Genomic DNA, 21,245 nt, shown 5'->3' with positions numbered 1-21,245 from the left:
AGATTCACTCTAATGGAGGACTTGTTTGCAGCTGTATTCATGACCACCACACTCTTATGTCGCTTCTTACATCGATGTTCAAGAGGGTTTGCAAATGGTATGTAGGGTTGCAACGTTGTTTTATCACAGAAATTGCTATTTTTCCCATAACCATTGGGTAATTTTGACCGTCTGCACAGGAGGTCTATCCTACTGGAAGACTATATTTACTAATGACTAAAAAAAAAAAAAGGGAATAGGTATACCTTTTTCATAATAAATCGTCATTTAATATCACGACCCCTTCTTTGGGGGTTGATTAGCTTGAGATGACATTTATGTCTATATTCTTGAATTTTTTTAATGACTTCCTTTTTATAAAAGTTTCTAAATGTATAGAAAATACAATTTATGCTAAGCATCCCCCCTCAATCCCCGGAACGACAACATTACTTCTTTTCTTTGACATTATATTAACAGCAGTGAAGATTCTCTTACTTACATTGAACCGACGTAACTGGAATCTATGGATATTTTTAGACTGATAACTTGAACAAGTGCGGGAAGTTTTATTCAAATATCGAGTTATAATATAAGAAACTATTTTATTTCTTGATAAATTGAATAAATATTTCGAGTTCAAGCTATACTGAATTCTCCAAGTTATATAAATATTTTCGAACAATTTCGAGTAATTCCCTCCCCTTAAAGAAACTCATGTTTACTAGTGTCGATTTTTTCCGAGTTATATTCCGATCCAACACTAATGAAGAGTAGGTAAAACACCTACAAATAAAATGTATTTTTATTCACCCTCAGCTTCTTCTTCTTGTTTTCTTTATATTTTTGAAAAAATAAAAGGCAAAATTGTAAGGCATCTTTGAATTACAGGATTAACCCCTGATGTTTTTTATGTCCTGCGTATGTATATGAATAATAATTATGTTATTATCAAAAAAATTATAAAGAAGAAATATAAATTATGTAGAGTGTACAAAGCACATACATACCGATTATTCTTTCGATTCTGCTACCATCAGCTGTGACTATGGCAGGAATCCTCTTTCGGAAGGCCTTGCTTTTTACAAGTCTGTATCCACTCTAATCCAGGCCTTATTTACAGCTGCATTCATGGCGATCACACTCCCATGTTGCTTCTTGACCATCCCTTCATCTATGGTCAAGATAATTGCATATGGGCTGTAAGCGGAGGGCTTGGTTTTTTAACATAGAAATTGTTTTTTTCAATAACAATCAGGTAATTTCGACAGTGTGAACAGAAGATCCATCCTGCTGGAAGACTATTATATTACCTTCAAGGAATTTCCCAATTCCCTCCAAGGAAGTAATTTTTTTTGAAGAATTTCAATGTAGTCATTAGCATTCAGCCTCAGGGAACCAAATGAGGAGTGTTACAATCTCATTTGATGCCACAAAGCCCAAAGTCATGGCTGATGCAGACTTTTTTGTTGTTGTAAACATACTCATTGCATAATTTATCTTCCCAAAACTTATAAAGAGGTCATTACAACGGTTATAAACTGTTAGTAGTTGAATTGAACAGGATAATGTTTAAAAAAAATTGATTTTATGGATCAAGACAATACCATTGATATATCTATGTTAATCCCCCCTCCCCCATGAATTATTTGAGATGTAAAAAATGAGGTTCAGGCCGGAAATTTTAAAAAGTTACGTTTTGATTTGGAAAAAAAATGGAAATTTACCCTTAATAAAAAATGGATTTTTTCGGTCTAAATAAATAGAATGACCAATTTTTTGTGGTAATATGATTTATGCAGCACATTAGCTCATATGATGTAGTTTTAACGAATTTCACAATTTTGAAACACAGATAACATCATAAACAATTTACCCATAGAATCTGTCTAGACCAAATTTTAAATGAGACCAATCCCGATCGAACTTTTTTAAAGGATCGAATTAGTTCAGTCCACTAAAAATCATGAAGGTCCTAGACCAGTCTAAGAATTTCAGACTCAAACCAACACTAGTACATAGATAATAGGTGCTATGTAGAGGAAGAAGACATAGAGGTGATAACTGTTAAGGTTTGTTTAAGACTGTTCCATTACCTTCAGCTGTTCCCTTTCGTATGCTTAAAGGATAGTATTTTTTACGAAACATCCATCAACTTAATATATAATGATTTTTTCCATTCGAATTTTATTACAATGACTCTAAGTAAAACAAACCCAGCGGCTGTATAAAACTACTCAAGATCATAATATTTATTATCTGTCTGTCTAACTACGCCAAGTGGCTTAGTAAAAATATTTGTCACCTCTATATGTTTCTTTCTCCATGGCTACACCCCTATGATTACGTTGTTCTATTTGCAGTCCATAATACGTGCATACATACACATGCAAGGTTAACTCTGAGGACATACATAACATAATTTCCGCTTCAACCTATAAATAGACAAAAATAAAAATTGTTATTTCCCAGGTGTAAAAGAATCATATTTCGGGTTAATGAAATTTACCAGATACATTTTTAGTTATTTTTTTAAAAATTCTTGCCATATGGGTACACATATTTTGTACATATAATGTTAGTAGAGCGATTTCTCATTTTTTTGGGGGAAATTAAGCTTCAGCAAGATTCCGGGAAACCAATTTTTAAATAAATAATAAATTGTGTAAAATCCAAGTATTTATTTTGTATTTTAAGAAGAAAACCTACATAATTCCTACAATTGGAGGGTAAGTTACTATTGAATATTCATTCGTAGGTTTGATTATACCTATGTGCTTTATTGGACATCATTTTTTGCATGCACAAAGAAAACAGTTTGTACTCTAGTATAAATCGTTGAAACTTTATCCTAAGTGAATCTCCAATATCTATTTAACTTTTCATTGAATTAATGACATAAAACTCATATTATGAATTATGTAAATGCAATATTTCCCCTGGAAATATTTATTCTCTGAGGAATTTGACGTAGGTGTAAGTTCACAAAAAATCCAAGAAAGCGTGATACTAAGATCCCGGGAGATATGTTTGATCTTGTATTATCATATTGGTCAAGTTGCAACCAAAAAATAAGATTAAGCATTTTCAATAAAGATTTTAAAGTATTTTTGATTGGAGGATAACACAATGACTGAAATTACATTTGATGTTTCTTATATTTATAGTGTCATTATAGAATTTTCTGCGGAAAACTACTAATTGGTATATGTTCATATAGTTTCATCACATATAATAATAACTATATAATAATTAGGCATAATGAAAGATAGGATCAATTAATAGCTGGAAATTAAAATCATTATAATTAAATAAGGCGTAATGAGATGTGCATTCATTGTACAAGTTGAAATTCATGCAATCCACTTATACATGGCCCACATAGATAAATATATACCTATCATAGATCAACCCATCATAAATATATACTCGAACTTTTTGTGATCAAATTTTAGAAAAATGTTTGCACCTTTTACTATTTTTTTAGAATTGAATTAAATATTTTTTTTATTTTCTTTAGAGTAATTATAATTAATTTTTGTATACTTGCTTAAAAACTGAGGCATAAGTAGTTATAGATATAAAAAAGAGAAATTTTTCCACTTGATCATACAATGAATGGGGTTGGGGGTGGGGGGAGAGGGGAGAGATGGTGTAACAAAGGTGTTGAAAAACTTTGTCAATTTTAACAAACGAATTTATAGCGATACTACCACTAGTTAATAACTAAAAAACAGCTGGGAAGAATGATTTAGTTGGCTAATTATCACATAATTTCGGACCTTTTTTATTCCTCTTTTTGAAGGAAAGATGCACTGAATATGCTAGGTACGTATGAGCCCCAAAATTTTGATGCTTTCAAAATCTTAAGGACGCATCCCAATGCCACATCTTAGGTCGAACTTTGCTCAATAATATCATCACTGATAAAATGCAGTGACTTTAAAATCAATATATCTCTACTTTGACATTTGTTTATAAGAATAACAGATAATCTAATTAAGAATTATAATAATAAAATATTTTTCTATATTATGTTGTATAACTGTAAAGACAATTTTATCTCTACTAAACAAATTTGATTGGTAAATTGAAGTACTTTACATAATTCTAATAAAAATTGATGTCCTATTGGGCATTCGATAATCAAAACTATGTTCCAAAATGCTTCTTTTTTTATGATTTGGGGTATTTAATAGACAACAAAAAACCATTATTCCTCCACTAAAATTTGATTATTTTTGATGAATACTTTTTATATATTTTATTGTCTACGTATTAAAATTACCCACCACAATAAAGGTAAAGAGAGGAAGCTAGGTGTGGTGACGACTGTTCCCTAAAAATCTATATTCCCATCTATCACGGTGATTTTTTCTTATTAAAACTTCTTTACAAAAAAAAGGGTAAACATATTTTCGAAAGATATATATACATATAATTGTCTCAATTTCTTATTGTATGATAATGTTTCCAATACCAATTTGAAAATCAGAATGATTTTATTTTGTTTTGTTTTATATGTAACAAATGAATTTTTCTTTAAAAAAAAGTAATTGAAAAAAAAAAATAATTAATGTTTTTTTCTACAAAAAATGATTTTTTTAATTATATATAAAAACAGAAAATTTGAAGTTTTTTCCTTAAGAAAAAAATTCAAAATTTATTTCTAAAAAAAATGACAGGAGACTTACAATTGGAATTAATGAGTGTAACTCATAATTAATTCATTTCATAATACACGTAATACTTACCCACAGTTTCCATTTTCTTGGAATATATAGTTTTTTTTAGATCCTTATATTCCTATCTTTCCATTCAGTAATATTAATTATGTTATCATAATTCTATTGAATAAGTCAAAATATTGGATTAATTCAGAATGGCATCAATAGAATGAAAGGCTTACATATAAGGCGTTTGATTAGATAATCATTAGTTTTGTAAAAAAATATGACCTACCGGTATGTAAAAACAAATCCGAAAATTAACATGGAAATCCCGACAATTCTCTTACGACGCTTATTAGATATATGTATTTACATAACTTTTTTGTGATTTATACGTTTTTATTCATAGAAATCTAAGAAAATATATAAAATAATATATTCTAATTTTTATTTGAATAGTTATCCTGAAATAAGAAATTGAGGTAAGTATACAGTATGTACAAAAATTGATGGAAGTAATAAAAATATCTGTTTAATAGTAATAAAAAAATTATCTTTGGTCGGAATAAAATGAAATTTGGCTGATACAATCATTAGGCAATATTAAATTTTTCTGATGCAATAATTTTCGATGACTACATCATATATCATTATAAAAGGACTCAGAAAACACACCAGGATGTTAGTTGAAATTCAATATCCGAAATGGTGAGAAATCATTCATTCGAGACCAGGACCAAGGCTGTTGGCATGATAGAGGGTTTATCAAGCCAGAGAGACGTTGCTCAAAGGTTACAGATTCCTCTCAGGACCATTGAGAATTGGTGTAAGAAAGGGAAGGATAGACAACCCCTTGCAAATCAGAAGGGTTGAGGAAGGAAGAAAAAAATTTGCAAAGTTCCCAAACTGGTGATTTCAAAATCTTTGACCAAAAATCGCGGAGCGGAAACACTGGACTGCAGATGACTGGAAATGTATCCTCTTCAGTGATGAAAGTCCATTTAAGATATTTCATTCCCCAAATCTACAAACAGATCGGATTTGGGCAAGAGATAAGGGAGATGTGGAACCCACTGCTACTGTGAAATTTCCTATGAAAATTTAGGTTTGGGCCGTTATTAACCTGATCTTCACCTGATTCCATGAAATCAAGCTGTGACGCCCGAGACTACGTAATGGAGATCCTCAGCAAGTCTCTGATGTCAGCTTTGTCTTGTACTGAAGAAACTGGACCTCCTTTGAAGAGGAAAATGTTATCTGACACATCAAAAGCCATTTTCCAGCAGTATGGCGCCTCTGCTCACCACTCCAAAAAGGCACAAAAGTGATGTTCAGACAACTTGGATTCCTGCCAACAGCCCTGATTTATCTCCCATTGAAAATTGTTGAGCCTCAGTCCAGAGGGAACTCAATTAAAATGCGCCAGCAACTTCAAAGGATGAATTAAAAAAAACACTTACAAAAACTCGGGAAAAAATTTCTAAAGATACTTTGAATAATCTATTTGAAGGGATGCCAAAACGCGTAAAAAATGTATTAAGCTCAAAGGTCGTCATATTGGGAAGTAAATAAAGTTTTTCGCCAAAAAAATCACTTGTTTAGGTTATTTCTTGATTTTTTTTAAAAACACCATCAATTTTTGGACATACTGTATAATCTTTCGAAAATACTATATATTTTTACCAAAAACAAGATGGATATAAAGGAAAATCACATTGATGGAAGTGAATATACATTTTTGGTACTCCCGTCCTAAAAAACCTTGCTTTTTCTCTTTACCTTTCTTGTACTGTACAAATTTCGATACTTAAACTCTAAAATGCAGGGGGTCCCAGTATAACAGGGTTTTTTATTATGATAATACATTACACAAAAACTATATATTGAGGTAAACAAGAATTTTTTGTAGCACTAAAAAGGTCACCGTACACACAGATTTTTCTTGTTCCCCAAAACCGGGATAAGCGGGGACACCCTGCATATACGAAGTATTGCTCAAAAATAATCATATTTTAGTTTAATGTATTTTTCGACATTCAATCGCGTGTTTATCTATACTTTTTGTCCAAAAACTACCCAAACCTATAAAAAATGACATTTTGGAACAAGGCCGATGATGCAGAGAATAGCATATAATATTTATATCGCTAAAAAAAAAAAGATTTTTGAGCTTCTTACATCTTAAAGCATGGGGGAAATTGCGGAAACAAAACAAAATTTTAAAAAGTATATTTTTTAATAGTATATATACATTAAGACATTAATTAAAAAGAAAAAAATTAGGAAGGCGAAGGATTTACATTATTTATAATGCAACTTTTATCATTGTAGGTTGCTTCTAATATTAAACATACATTTTTATTCCTTAAATTAATTTCAATACGTATGAAATGAGGGTGAATACACTCTCCCCGCAATAAAAAATTCCACTATTCTATTCTATTAATATTCCGCCATTTAGTTGAATAACTAAGAACGTTATCAACGAAAACTATTTCCCTACATATCTTAAAATAAAGTAGATATGTATTTTTATACTTTCATAGATGATAAAAACCACGTTATGAGATAAGTAAACCGCACTATAAGGGGAGTTGGAATAATTCAAAACACTACGTTGTTTGAAACCGCGTTATACGGGGACCACCTGTATATCAATGTATAGTACAGACTCTTATACAATACACCATTATTTCAAAAATATTTACCTCCTCGTGCTTCATAAATAGCTGGCAATTAATTATGTATATTGTGTACCTATGACTATATACTATATCGGTCCTTAATATGGGATTAAAAAGACCCGTTTTGTCCATATTAAATGAGGTTTAGTAAAAGTATAAAAAGATTTATGATGAATCACAGCTATACCCATACTATGATGACATCATTTATCAAAGATGGTTTCAACGGACGGCTTTGGTTTTTGTATTCGTGGGGGTTTCCTTAAAATGCAGGGCGGGAATGTCAAAATTTTGGCAGCAGTACATCCCTACTATCATAGTAGGGATGTATTCAGTATTAGGTAACTAATGTATCTAATTCTGAATGCATGATGCATCTTACAAAAAATACTGAATCATGTGAGACTACGTGCATCGATGGTTAACCAAATATAGTTCTTTTGACATCAACAGGAGATATATTATGTACCTCCGTTCACTACTATCCATTTCTAATAATATTTATATGCTTAATACTTAATATGAACCTACATATGAGTATTGATTGTTAGCATGACTACTCCTTTCATCCATACGGTGGTTTTAATTCATTAAATATAAGGGAAGGAGTCTTTTTAAAAATACCATAAATCAATATGTAACTAGGCACAAGTAAAATAAGTACGATTAAACCCATATGTTTTTCTATGATGGATAGTAGAGTTTGAAAAAAAAAAAAATAATAATAATAAGTAAGGGTTATAAAAGTAGATAGGACATCTATGTACATCTATAATACAAAATGTGTTTCTTGATAAATAAATCAATATCTGATATATAAATATGATATTACGATACCAATATTTTCGTGTGGGTTCCAGTATTTTTCTATAATTTTCTGACTTTAAATATAAAAAAAAGATGTCATTAAAGGTCATTCATAGAGGGGCCTTTGAAGGACTGGTTTGGAAATTTGTGGATTTTCTTGTATAAATTGCTATTTTTTTTTTCCTTCACTTACATTTGTGGTGTTAGGTCATTGGTGGAAATTTTTTTAATGGCGCTATAAGGAGTGGTGGAGCTGCAGAGGACACAAGGCCAATTCATCCCAGTGATGAATAGTTTATTGGGATCCTCAAAGTGAAAAAGGCACCAAATTTCGGAAAAAAATAAAAAATTTAACGTGGAAATTCAGAAAGGGGAGCGGCAAACCAAAAGTAGATCTGACATTTCTTATTTAAAAAATGAAAGATACTAAATTCCACTAACAAATATTTCAAGCTAGCAGTAGTAAACCGCATTATTCGGAGCAATAAAGGGTCGGCTAAAAGACAAATTTTGCTTTCATAATATTAAAGATAACTCCCCAAGAAATGTTCAGTGATACTCTCCATTTTTTATAAGCACACTCACGTGTAACAACTCAATACTTATATCAATTCATATGACGCCTTCTCTTCCCAGGAATAAAAGAATAAGGATAAGAGTTTGAGAAAAAAAAAATGATGGGATACTGGATGAGACCTTAGGGTTTAGAGAGCTCACTAAAAACCCAGTGTTTTCTGAGTACCACATACAAAATGTCTGCAAAAGTTCATTCATTTTTACATATCAGCGTTTACGTTTTATTCAAATCTTAACCTATACTGAAAATAAAAAGGAATTATAATATACATCAGAGCAATAACAAAAAAAAAAAAAGTAGAAAATGTCATCCTTGTATAGTGTTGAGAAAAATATGTATATCAGGGAGCACTATATACAGTTCACCGTGTATATGCGTTAGATGCTATATACACACACCTGCAATATTTCCTTAATACGACATCATTGTTATTTCATAGATTAAAATATAATATACACCAGGGAGCACTATATACAGTGTAACCTGTGACTGTATTTCATACATTCAGATATACAGATAAACTTTGTTTTATTCATATAATAAAATATTCTTATAAATCTGTATCGTAGATTTACACATGACCTTCCTATTGAAAATAATGTTACTGGCTGACAATACCAATATAGTACGGATTCGTTTTAAAGGCATCAATATCCTGGTACCTCTATAGTACCGTTATACTGCACAAAACTAATGTATATATTTTATACATATATATGAGTAGACTGACCTATCTATTTATAACTAGCCAACTCTATATATTATGTAGCTTTTTCTTTTCGTGATATTATAACATACATACATATAACCATATTGAGGAAATCCTTGTTATTTAAAAAATAAATAAGTACACGATACTAATAATAATAATATCCCTCATTCTTTAAACAAACTTTCTTCAAAAAATATTATTAATTATGAGTTCATATATGGTTACAACATTTTTTAAATGTTTGGAATATCCCTTCCAAGGTGAAAGGAGAAAAATATACGATAAATCATTTCAGGAAACAAAACAATATCTATGTACCTTGGGATTTGTAACAAGGTCAGCCTTAGGGGTATAATATCATATCAATGAGTGACAATCTCTGTCTAGAAAATTTAATGAGAAAAACACTTATGGGTTTTATTAAGTATAATTTATTGCACTATAATAAAATAATACAAACATAAGGCAATGAAGACGACCACACAAAGGGGTATATGTGATACTACAGCAGTTCCTTAAACCTATTTGATTTTAAAGTTATTTTCAATAATTTTTTTCATCATTGTACATTTCATAAATTTTAAAATACGAAGTTCTTCGTCTTCTTTTTGTATTGTTTGACGTCTCTCATATGAGAGATAGATGTCCCATCTATTGATGAGGTTGTCTGCACTTTGTGGCTCATCAACCCCCACATTGTACGTTCCACTTGTATTAACTTCGTCATTTTTCCATTTTACGATTATTTCAAGTCCTTTATGTATAAAATTTGCGATATTAGGATCTTGCCGTGCTGATATCACTTTTGCCAGGTTTTGGCAGATAACTCACTTTCATTTCTCGCCAACTCCTTGGCGTGTATCGAGTGTTTAGAATAATTTTACAAAGTTTTGAAATGTATGAGATTATGGCATTCTCAAGCTGTTGTAGAACAACTGGTTTAAATCCATCCGGTCCTGCACTTTTAAGTGGGCTAAAAGATTTGAAAGATTCCCTGACCTTGCTAGGCTCCATAAAGTCTATGTTAAAATTGGAAGAAAAAAATACTTATGGGTACATTGTATAATTTTTTTATTATTATACGTATTATGAATGAAAATACCTAGGATAAAAGTATAGGAGGGGGAACAAGGTGTTGTTGTTCCACGATGATAATAGGCGGGGAAAAATAAGAAAATATTCTGTTAAGATTTTCATTTTAACTGTTCATGTTTCCCGTAGAGGAGATCTGGAATAGTTACACCACTTTTTGCTTTTAGTTCAATTACTCAGATCTTCTAAGACTCAGACACTCAGAAATTTAACAACATATGTCGGCTATGTTTGAATCCTTTTATAGGTTACATCAATCGTAGTCTTTGTAGCCAGGGACAGTTGCAACTGTAAAAAAAAAAATTGAATTAGAAATTTAAAATAATGTATTAAAAATATGTTTGTAGGAAATAATCAATAGTCCTTTCAAGTTTTTGATTCATTAAGTTTCAATGCACATATTAAAGCAGAAGAAGATATAATGAGATTTTGATCAGTGTTATAGGTCGGAGAAATTACCTATCACAAACTTCTTTAGAGTACTTTTATAGCTAACATTTTTTTTGCTTTGAAGCATAAATAGGTATATAAATTTATAAGAAAGAATAAACAATATGAGGAAAACAGTCCCTTTTATACTAAGTCTTACAATATCTTAAACTTATCCTCAAAGTTTTGAATTTTGATAAAACGATATCAACTGAAAACAAAATAATAATCAATAATTCAAATGTTAACCAGTTACAGGAAAAACAAGAAAAACTGATTGCATTTAGTACAAAAATATTGCTCTCCCCAAAAAATAAAAAATAAATTTATCCAATATCTGGAAGAAAAGTTCACAAAAATTATTGTTTTTTCCCTCAATAATTTTCATAATATAAATTATTTTCAAGAAAATGGTCCTGATCAACCGTCTCCGGTCTCCCCTACTTCTTCGAGGGAAGCAAGTTCAATTTTATGTATCTTGATAAAATGGACTGTAAATCTACATACATATATAGCATTGTAATTACGTTTATTTGGCCTCAAAAAGATTCACATATAATACAACATGTGCCTGACATTGTTTCTTATCGAGAACGCATATTTTTTCTTCTTCTATAATATATTAAATTTATATATATATATATATCTTAAACGATGTTTCCCTTATTCGGAGTCATTATTCTTCATAATTTAAATATGTACAATGTATGTATGGTGTATACTCATGTATATACAATATACTTGAGTACATATATATAAGATCTTCACAGTTTCATTCATTGAATGACATCCTCCTTGAATGACAAGTGGATGATGTTCAAATCTGAAATCAATTTATAGAGCCACAGAGGTAATAAAACCTTAAGAAAGAATAGAAAAGACAGAAAACAGAAGGATCTCAGCAAATCGAAAGATTCCAAGATTCATAATAATAGGTGAAGTGAAAAGTTCTGAGCGTTTTTTCGCTTTATTTTTACAATAAAATCAACATAGTTAGGGTAATCCGATTTAGATGGTTCCAAACGGTTTTCTAGCTAATTTTCAGTTAATGGGCAATAGAATATGTGCTCACATGTTGGTCCAACTCGACGATTTCCATTATTTTATCGACATTTCCGACGTCCATATTAACAGAACATAATCGTTGGAACTACCGCTTTGCTGTTGCATTCGATACTGTATTGAGTCCATAGAAACCATAATTTTTTTTTGCCCGCCTGATCCACCTTTTCACCTTGGATTGTCTCTTTTTTTACTTCCACTTTGGAAAGCTGTAACACACCCAAACACAAAACTGTAAATAAACTATTTTTAAAGTGTACGCTTAACCTTTAAGCATACTTGAAGCTTTTTTTATGGAATGTATTCATTGTGTGAGATAGCTCACTTAAGACATCTAGCGAAAAATGCTCAGATTTTTTTAGTTAACCGAAAAATGCTCAGATTTTTTTAGTTAACCGAAAAATGCTCAGATTTTTTTAGTTAACCGAAAATATAGCTAACAAGATTTGATGATGAATTGTTACATTTCTTAACCTTTCCTCGTCCAAAAACAGAAAGTAAAAGGCCCAAAATCAATTGTTAGTATAAGCTACTAACTGCTCGTTTTTTTTAAAGTGTGACAGATAACTGTAGTTTTAAAAAACACATATTAATTGTTCATCCTCAAATATTAGGGAGGCCATGACCCCTACATCCCTCCCTCCTTTCGCAACTCCCGTAGTAATAAGCTAATTCTTCTTCAATATTAGACTATTTTTCATTTAATAGTACATAATGGTAATTGTTCACAGCTTAAAAGTCTAATTTAAAATTCAAACAATCAATCTTCTGACTATTAATAACTAGACAAAGAGTAGTAGTATATGTATATAAAAGTCGACATCTAACAAATAAATATAGTGTCAACTTTAATTACTGTAGTGAATAATCACATTATTTGACTAAATAATATGAAATTGAAACAGGAGAGATTGTGAAGAAATATGCAATAACAACTACAACTATTTGTAACAAAAACAAACCTTGTTTATTTTTAAAACTAAAAATATGATATAGTTTGTTATTAATAAGACTTGACGTCATGTATTACTACTTAAAGCTTATTATTCAATTTCCTCTCTGCCTCCACAACTTTTTTATACAAAATAAATAAGATGATGAAGAATATAATTTAAAGGACGAAATAGCAAGACGTTGATGTTCGTAGTCCATAGTAATATACTCGTAGTTCTTCTTACGTCATTTTCAGAGATAATTTAGAATATATGCTATAATAGTAAATCATTTTCGTAATCAGTTTTAAATTGACTAACGTGAGGGCTTTTAATTTATAAGTTTATACAAAAATAATATTATAATTTAAAAACCGATTCCTTTATGATTAATATTGTTATTGTTTTTTAAAAAGTATTATTTACTATGAATTTTCTTTTCTTTCTTATTTACAGATCCATTCATTCTATCTACCAGTATGTGAAGTGAGGAATGCATGGAATTAAATTTAACAACATAGTACATAGGAATGAAGTTATATAAGGAGAAATACACCATTTAACACAGATTCGTTATGACTGACGAATGATAATATCAATTACTCTACTTTTTGACGTTATATACTATTTACATTTTTGCAAATAAATACTCCAAGTACGTTATGATGAGGGTAGACTCTTGCTCTTACTTAGGAATTAATTGTGTCTCTACCCTCTCGCTGGAAGAACAAACATCTGTCATATGGATACAAAACAAATAAGAAACAACACACATTACGGTTCATTTTATACAACAGGAAATTTCCCTTTTTTTAAATTTTATTTTAGAAAGATGAGTTTTAGAGAAGAGGAAGCAAAGGGTGCTGTTGTTGAAAAAGAGAAGAGAATCTCTTTAAATCTGCAATATATTTAAAGGTATGTAAATAATACGAGGAGTAGTACTAATAACAACAACAATGTTACATTATTAAGCTTTTGAAGTGTGTATGTATTTAAATACTTACAGTCAGACACCTAATGAGGATGTTGTGAAAGTGGGAGGGGTTATTATTGCATTACAAGCATTGCTGTTCGTAAGGAAGAAGAAGTATGGCGTGTTGTGACGGGCATGTGCGCGTGCGCTCTCTATTTTAAATAGGATAGAGAGAGAAAGGCAGCAGAGAATGAATGTGCGATTATTATTATTTGTTTTTTTCCGAGTTATTATTATTATTCAAGATGGCAACTCCACCTTCTCCTCTTCCTCCTTTTCAGCTTCTTTCTTATTTATGCTTCGTCGTCTTCTTTTATTCTTTTTTTTTGAGCGCTCTCTCTTTTTCTACTTCTTCCTGTGCTTGGAGTGCTTGTGTGAGTGTGGTACTACTGAGTGGAGCGACTACGCTGCTTTACTGCTCCTCTTTTTATTCCTTCTTCTTAGCTCCACTTCATCCCTTGCTTCGAGCTTCTTTTCTCTGTTGTTGATGTCTGTGTTTGTAAAGGACTGGAGTAGTAGTTGTAGCCGTAGTAGTAGTGAGTTAGCTGTGTATTGTGCCGTTGGGACTAATCGGAGTCATCACGACCTAAGCCTAAGTTGATGTTAGTGTTCGGCACCGGAAATGATTGGGTAAGACTGAGATTGGTTGAAGATGATGATTATTGGATGTGTGACTCATGTTAACTGAGTGATTTTCTTGTAGGTGCCCCTCCAAGGACTAGAAAATGCCTTCTTCAACCAACAATAGTGGACCCTTGGCCACCTCCAGTCCTCTTGAGAAAAAGAAGAAAAAGAGTGGCTTAAGTTTGAGCTCTCTCAAGAGTCCCTTTAAATTCCTTGGCAAGACTTATTGCAAGGGCTGTAAAAAGAAATGTTCGGGCGAGGTGCTTCGAGTCAAGGAGTTCTACTTCCACAATGGATGCTTCAACTGTAAAGGCTGTGGGGGATCCCTCAGTTCCGGTGGATACTTTACCAAGGATCGCGATTACTACTGCGGCCCTTGCTACCAAACTGCATTCGGAACCAAGTGCTTCATATGCGAAGAATATGTCGAGGGAGAAGTCGTTACCGCCCTAGGAAATGAGATAGAATTCCTCCGTTTCTTCATTCTATCCCCATTAGCATTAGCAATAGCATTACATCATAACTTAGGCACAAAGCCAAGTCGAGTCGCTGCTACTTCTTTTACTTCCTTCAATCTCACCTTTTTTTTTTTTTTTTTTTTTTTTTTGCTATTTTTGCTATATTTTCTTTTTCCTTCTCTTTTAGAAAAAAATGTTTAAAAAAATTAAACTCTTGATCATTTGATCTAGCTTTATACTTCTTTTATTTTGGCGGATAGAATGATGAATGTTATTTTATTTAATTTCTTAAACAGGCAAAACATACCATCAAAAATGTTTCAAATGTGCCCGGTGTCAGAACCCGTTCCCAACTGGGGAACGGGTTACATTCACTGGGAAAAATTGTCTTTGTGGAGCTTGTGTAAAAGCAAATGAATTGCTCCAAACCAATGAAGTCGTCACAGCCTCTCCTTCTAACGGAAATGCAGCTGAAAAATCTTCCATGACTGAAGGATTTGTTGTCGACGAAATGTGCGCTGGATGTAAGCAAGAACTAAAGGACGGACAAGCCTTAATGGCACTTGACAAACAGTACCATGTTTGGTGCTTTAAGTGCAAGGCTTGTGGTTCATTGCTTCATGGAGAATATATGGGGAAAGATGGATTCCCATATTGTGAAAGAGACTATCAGCTTCAATTTGGAGTGAAGTGTACATACTGCTCTAGATTTATTTCAGGTAAAGTTCTACAGGCGGGAGATAACAATCATTTTCATCCGACTTGCGCAAGATGTACTAAGTGTGGGCAGCCTTTTGGAGACGGAGAAGAAATGTTCTTACAAGGTGCAGCTATATGGCATCCTGGATGTGGTCCTGGACCAGATGAGACTGGGGCCATCGTCAATGGATTTACAGAAATAAATCGTCATAGTACTAATGCAAATCATGATTTCGATAGAGTTTCGACTGTAAGTGCCGGCATACCCCCGTATGGATCACGAGCTTCCAGTCCTGGATTTCGTCGAGGAGGAGAGTATGACTCTGGAAGATTTTCTCGTTCAACGATGCACGTTCCAGGCTGGCGCGGAGTAGGAGCCATTTATAACTCATCCTCAACTTATAGTTTGAGAAGACCTATCGAACCAGGTGACCTGAACATGGGATCTAGTTCACACTTAAATCATTTTCATCTACCACCAAATCGACAAGTTCGAGGATCGAGTCGGTATTCTACGCGACAAAGTATGGATTCAATCCCTTTAGGAACTCTAAGGCCATTGAGTGCTCCACCTAAACCTGGATACACACAACGGTCCACAACTCTCCCATCTTCATCACGCAACGGAACAATCTCACCTGGATATCATAACTATTCTGACTATTATGATGGGGGTCGAGCAGACATGATCAGCCAATCCTCTTTTCGTACAACGGATCTTGGGGACATGAGAATGAGTAATACGTTTAGTCATGGCTATCGCTCTGGCTTTCAAACTCCCGTTATCATCAATCATAAAACCTACCCGTATCATTTGATTATTACTACAAACTACAAAATGCCCCCAGAGGTGGATCGATGTAATCTTGAAAAACATTTAAATGACGAGGAGTTTAACATGATTTTCAATGTACCACGAGAGCAATTCTATACCCTCCCTGCCTGGAAAAAAAATGATATGAAGAGGAGAGCTAGACTTTTCTAATTGCTAAAGTAGAAAGAAAGATATCCACATTACATTTGTATCTTCTTCTTCTGTCTCATAAATGATGAGCATGAAAGTTAAAAGTTTAAAAAAAAAAGAGACAATATTATTATAAGTGAAGTATTAATACAAATAAGTATAAATTAAAATTTAAAAAAATATTAATACTGCTGCAGTGCATGCACGTTTAAGTGAAGACAAAAAAAAAACACATTATTTTCTTTCGAAATTGTTGAAAAATCTAGAAGAAAATAATATTAATAATATGTAACGTAACCAATGCGATATTAATCGGAGAACACAGAAAATCCCTACTTGTAGAAAGAAAGCAAGACGAAGGCAAGCAAAAATAAAAAAATAAACAAAACTTTTGCTTTTCCTACATTATTGCTCTTACTTTTTTTGCGTGATATATGTACATAGTAGCACTAATGTATACCTACATACATACACACATACTACTAGTAAAAAAGGGGAAATTTCAACAACCCCTCTATGTTGATTTTGCATATGATTATGTCTCTTCTTTATGTCGCTCGCTTTGGCTGCCGCCTTTCATGATTTTACTACTACATACTTCTGCTATATACTATAACTACTATACTATGATTTATATAATATTCCGCTTCTCAAGTCTTTTGTTACTACTACTCTACAACTCTCTGTACATTACAAATCACTTTCTCTCCATGAGAAAAATAAGTACTTCTTCTTCTTCTAACATACACATTACATATTATTACAACTATGATGATGATTTTTTTTTTCTTTGAAAATCCAGTCGGAATTTTTTTTACATAATAATATATTCTTTTTTCACAAATGTATTTTTTTTACAATTTTTTTTTTTTCATTTTTAAAACAATATAATATAATTAGTAATTATTATTATATCTATAAAAGTTTGAGGAAACTGATTGTTTATGATGAAGTCAAAAGATAGAAACATGCAAAAGTAAAATTATACACAATTAGCAGCAACCAAAGAAACTTACAAGATTATGTTCTTCTTTCTTTCCTTGATCCAAAACCCTCCCTAAAATCCACCCACTAAACCTCCCTTATTTCTTTAATAAAAAACCCAAAGAATTGCAAATTGACTACTACTACTACTCTTATAATAATGAACCTCTTATTTATTATTTTTGTGTTGCGACTCTCTTCATTCAAGGCATTATTTTTTCATTTATTTTCAGTCCCCCTAAATCAATCAATCAATCAACAACAACAACTACATTAGCAAATGCTTCATCTTATTATAAATGCATTATAATAATATGTAATTAATTCACTATTTCCATATATTTGAGGTTCAAAATTGTTATTCCTTTTTTTTCCTTCTCTCCCAATAACTGTTATATTATCATTATTATTATTATTATTCCTTTTGAATCATACGAATGAAAATGATTTTTTCCTACTATTATTTTTAGTCTTTGGTTTAATTGTCAATTTATAATTATTATATTACTCTATAATTATTCTTATTATTTAGAAATGATTTCTATATACATACATATATCTCTATATATACTGTCATAATAACCATGTCTATTTTAATTTAATAACATTAGAAAGATTCAACACATTATGTTCCAGATGATGAAAAGACAGTGAAAAAAAAAACAGTTCTTCAAACCCTTTTGACGACAAAAAAAATAAATTATAACTTAAAAAACGAAAAACAAATAATTATATAATGATTGTATTTTTTTTTTTTTTTTTTAATAATAGTTTTTAAAATGCGGAGAGCCACATTGTATATTTTGTTTGTTTCTTCAGACTATTTACCTTTTTCATCACCTCAGCTCAAGTTATTTGACTCACTCTTTCTTCCTCCTTGTGAGAAGTTCCATGTGTGTTAAGTAACTTATTTTTTGAGGTTTCTTTTTTAAATCATCTTTTTCTTAATACATAGAAGGAAGAACAAAGCTGCTTTCCTTCCTCCCTTCCTTCCTATATAATATGTACAGTCAATACATATATTGGGAGTCAATGTTACTAAGTGATGAATAAATTTTTAGTTCCTCTGTTCATAAAAGAAAAAGAAGGAAAAAAAATTCAAAACTTCCTGTTTCGTAATTAATGCTATAATTTTTTGATTGTTTGTTTTTGTTACTTTGCATTTTCCCACTTGTTTTGTTGTTATTCTTTTTCCTCGTTAGTAGCATATTATATACATACATTGAATGAAAAGGACGATCTATAGTGACAAGGACCCTTGGTTCTTACTTATCTAATCAATACTTCAGGGTTGGATGAATGAGTTATTTATTACTCTCTGTTAGATTTTTATCAATTACTTTAAGAAGAAAAATAAGGGCAGGGAGATTCGGTCCCCTCCCGTCCATAAATTCGTTGACTACACATTATACATATATATTATTTCTACACAGTTTGCGTGCGTTCTTTGACTTAAAATAATATAATATATATGAAGCTAGAAAAACAAAACAAAAATATTTCTATAAATAGTCACGACATTTCTTTTCAAAGTATACAAAATATTACAAACCGACTATATTCCCTTTTCGTTCTTTCTCCTTAGTTTTTGAGTAATTTATTCGTTCATCGTCAGTTCTATTTTTAGAAAAATTATCTCAGCTATTTAAGGCGGCTATGATAATAATTATTTCTTCCTTTTTCACTTCAGGAGATGAAGTAAATTCAATACATTTATTTTCTAAACAAATTTTTGGATAATATATTCATGCATAATATGTTTTAATTACTTTTAATGTATTGTTATTATTCCGTCCTATCAGGCAAAAATAATGAATAAAAAACGCTCCTACAAACTAGGTTAATAGTTCGAAAACACTAAATCAATCTTGAACAGAAGTCAAGAAAATGATAAATATCCCTATTTTTTTTTTTTTTTCTACTTCACAATTATGTTTAAATTATCTAATATTTCGTAGGGATATTTTGGTCAACTATGGCCTTTCATTTCAATTTTTTGGAAAGTATTGGGATAATGACTATGAGGAATTTTAGACAATGTCTAGGGTAGAAGTTGCACCAACTCGAATTAAATTTAAGGTCTGCTTAAATTGATTTACGTCACAAGTTCCTTGTATAGAGATAACCTGTTTTAAATCTTCATTTATTTATGAAACTTTATTGGGGCTCTGATATGGCCTTTCAATATTTAGTTCATATTCTTTTTATTTAATTGTGACTCACAATTTATGCAGGTTTTAAATACAATTTGCAAAGTCTCCAATGAATAAATCAGTATAACTGATTAATAGAAATGTAAGATAATTATTTGAATAATGCAAATCATTTAATCCAGACTCACTTTGCGAAAAATCATCCTCACTTAATTTTGTGTTGATAAACAATGTGCATGCTCCTTCACAGGAAATTTGTCTCATCTGTAATATGTGTAAGGAATTTAGAAGCTATATTCGATCAATATAAGAGTTAGTGATTACGTACCTATATAAGGTGAGAACAACACCTAATTTATATGATATGAAAAATAAGTATACATACATATATACCTTGTGTGTAATCAAATACATGCTATTGAAGGGCAAATATTTGATAGTGAAAAAGCCAAAGAAATCAATCATGACGTCTTCCTTAAATTTTCCTTTTTTCCGATTTATATGCGCTGATGCACACACGAACCAGGCAGTGTATGTTGTTTACCTACATATACATAGGTACATACTTTATTAATAGCAAAGTATTTATATTATGTAATACATTGCCATTACATGCTATAAACTTTATTCTTAATATAAAAGTATTCTTGTAGGATTTCAATTAAATTAAATCCAATTCATAGATGAAAGTAAGTTGATTAGACAATTTTTCTCTTAAGGTTTGATAAGGCAGTACACAAATGGACCTGGGACTAATAAAAAGTATTTAATAGTCCAAGAACTGACATACTTACAGTCATAGTATTGTTCTTTTTCTGCTTTAGCGAACCAAAAAAAAACCTTATCCAACCGTCCACCAATCCCATATGTAAATATAGATGAATAATGTATAATTACTTATTAAAATCTATTATATATAATTTATGACCAACTCTTAATAGTACTGAGTCTTTCTAATAAAATTATATATTTGTAGCACGTCAACCCAAAAGGAAGCTGGAATATTTTTTCTCAAAATTGAACATGGAATACATTTTCCAACAAATTATAGTTCATTTCAATCAACAAATGATTTTGCTTAATCCTTTGGAGGCACCGTAAATTGTACTTAAAGTAGCTAAAATGCACTGCCACATTTATAGAATTAGGAAATTAATAAATTATATGTCTAAGACAATATTGGGGCAAATTAAGTCAAATAGATAAAATGGAGATTTTAAACTACAGATAACACTCCCAGGTATTTCAATTCATCCCAGAAATTTGAATTCGAGTACTATAATTGACCCTAAAATCTCTTTGAAATATTGCCTGTCATTTTATAAATATAAATGATTAAACCTTTGAATATATGATAATATGATTCGTGTATTTATCATAAAAATAAATAGTGTTTTTAACTAAAGCCCGACATGTAGGCGACATTGCAGCCAAGATTAGTAGAAA

General features: G+C 31.1%; 1 protein-coding gene and 1 long non-coding RNA gene across 4 annotated transcripts; one reads left to right on the top strand and one right to left on the bottom strand.

Annotated features, from left to right (window-relative positions):
* Nucleotides 1-9,837: 9,837 nt before the first annotated feature.
* Nucleotides 9,838-14,202, bottom strand: LOC121119216 (uncharacterized). Of its 3 annotated transcripts, none has more exons than XR_005864706.2 (4): nt 13,949-14,202; nt 12,023-12,244; nt 10,532-10,809; nt 9,838-10,448 (listed from the first exon to the last, which is right to left on the bottom strand). It is a non-coding gene; the product is annotated as an uncharacterized lncRNA (long non-coding RNA). The 3 variants fall into 3 exon arrangements; XR_005864707.2 differs by having other exon boundaries at nt 12,023-12,221; XR_005864705.2 differs by lacking the exon at nt 13,949-14,202 and having other exon boundaries at nt 12,023-13,832.
* A 188-nt stretch (nt 14,203-14,390) lies between these two features.
* Nucleotides 14,391-18,434, top strand: LOC121119215 (actin-binding LIM protein 2). The gene is made up of 3 exons (XM_071889796.1): nt 14,391-14,547; nt 14,621-15,015; nt 15,296-18,434. Exons 2-3 carry the CDS (start codon nt 14,643-14,645, stop codon nt 16,681-16,683), a joined length of 1,761 nt encoding a protein of 586 aa, XP_071745897.1. The 5' UTR covers nt 14,391-14,547; nt 14,621-14,642; the 3' UTR covers nt 16,684-18,434.
* Nucleotides 18,435-21,245: the final 2,811 nt, after the last annotated feature.

Source organism: Lepeophtheirus salmonis, chromosome 6, assembly GCF_016086655.4.
Source record: "Lepeophtheirus salmonis chromosome 6, UVic_Lsal_1.4, whole genome shotgun sequence".
In the NCBI taxonomy this organism is placed as follows: Eukaryota; Metazoa; Arthropoda; class Copepoda; order Siphonostomatoida; family Caligidae; genus Lepeophtheirus; species Lepeophtheirus salmonis.
This window is presented reverse-complemented; position numbering and strand designations above follow the sequence as displayed.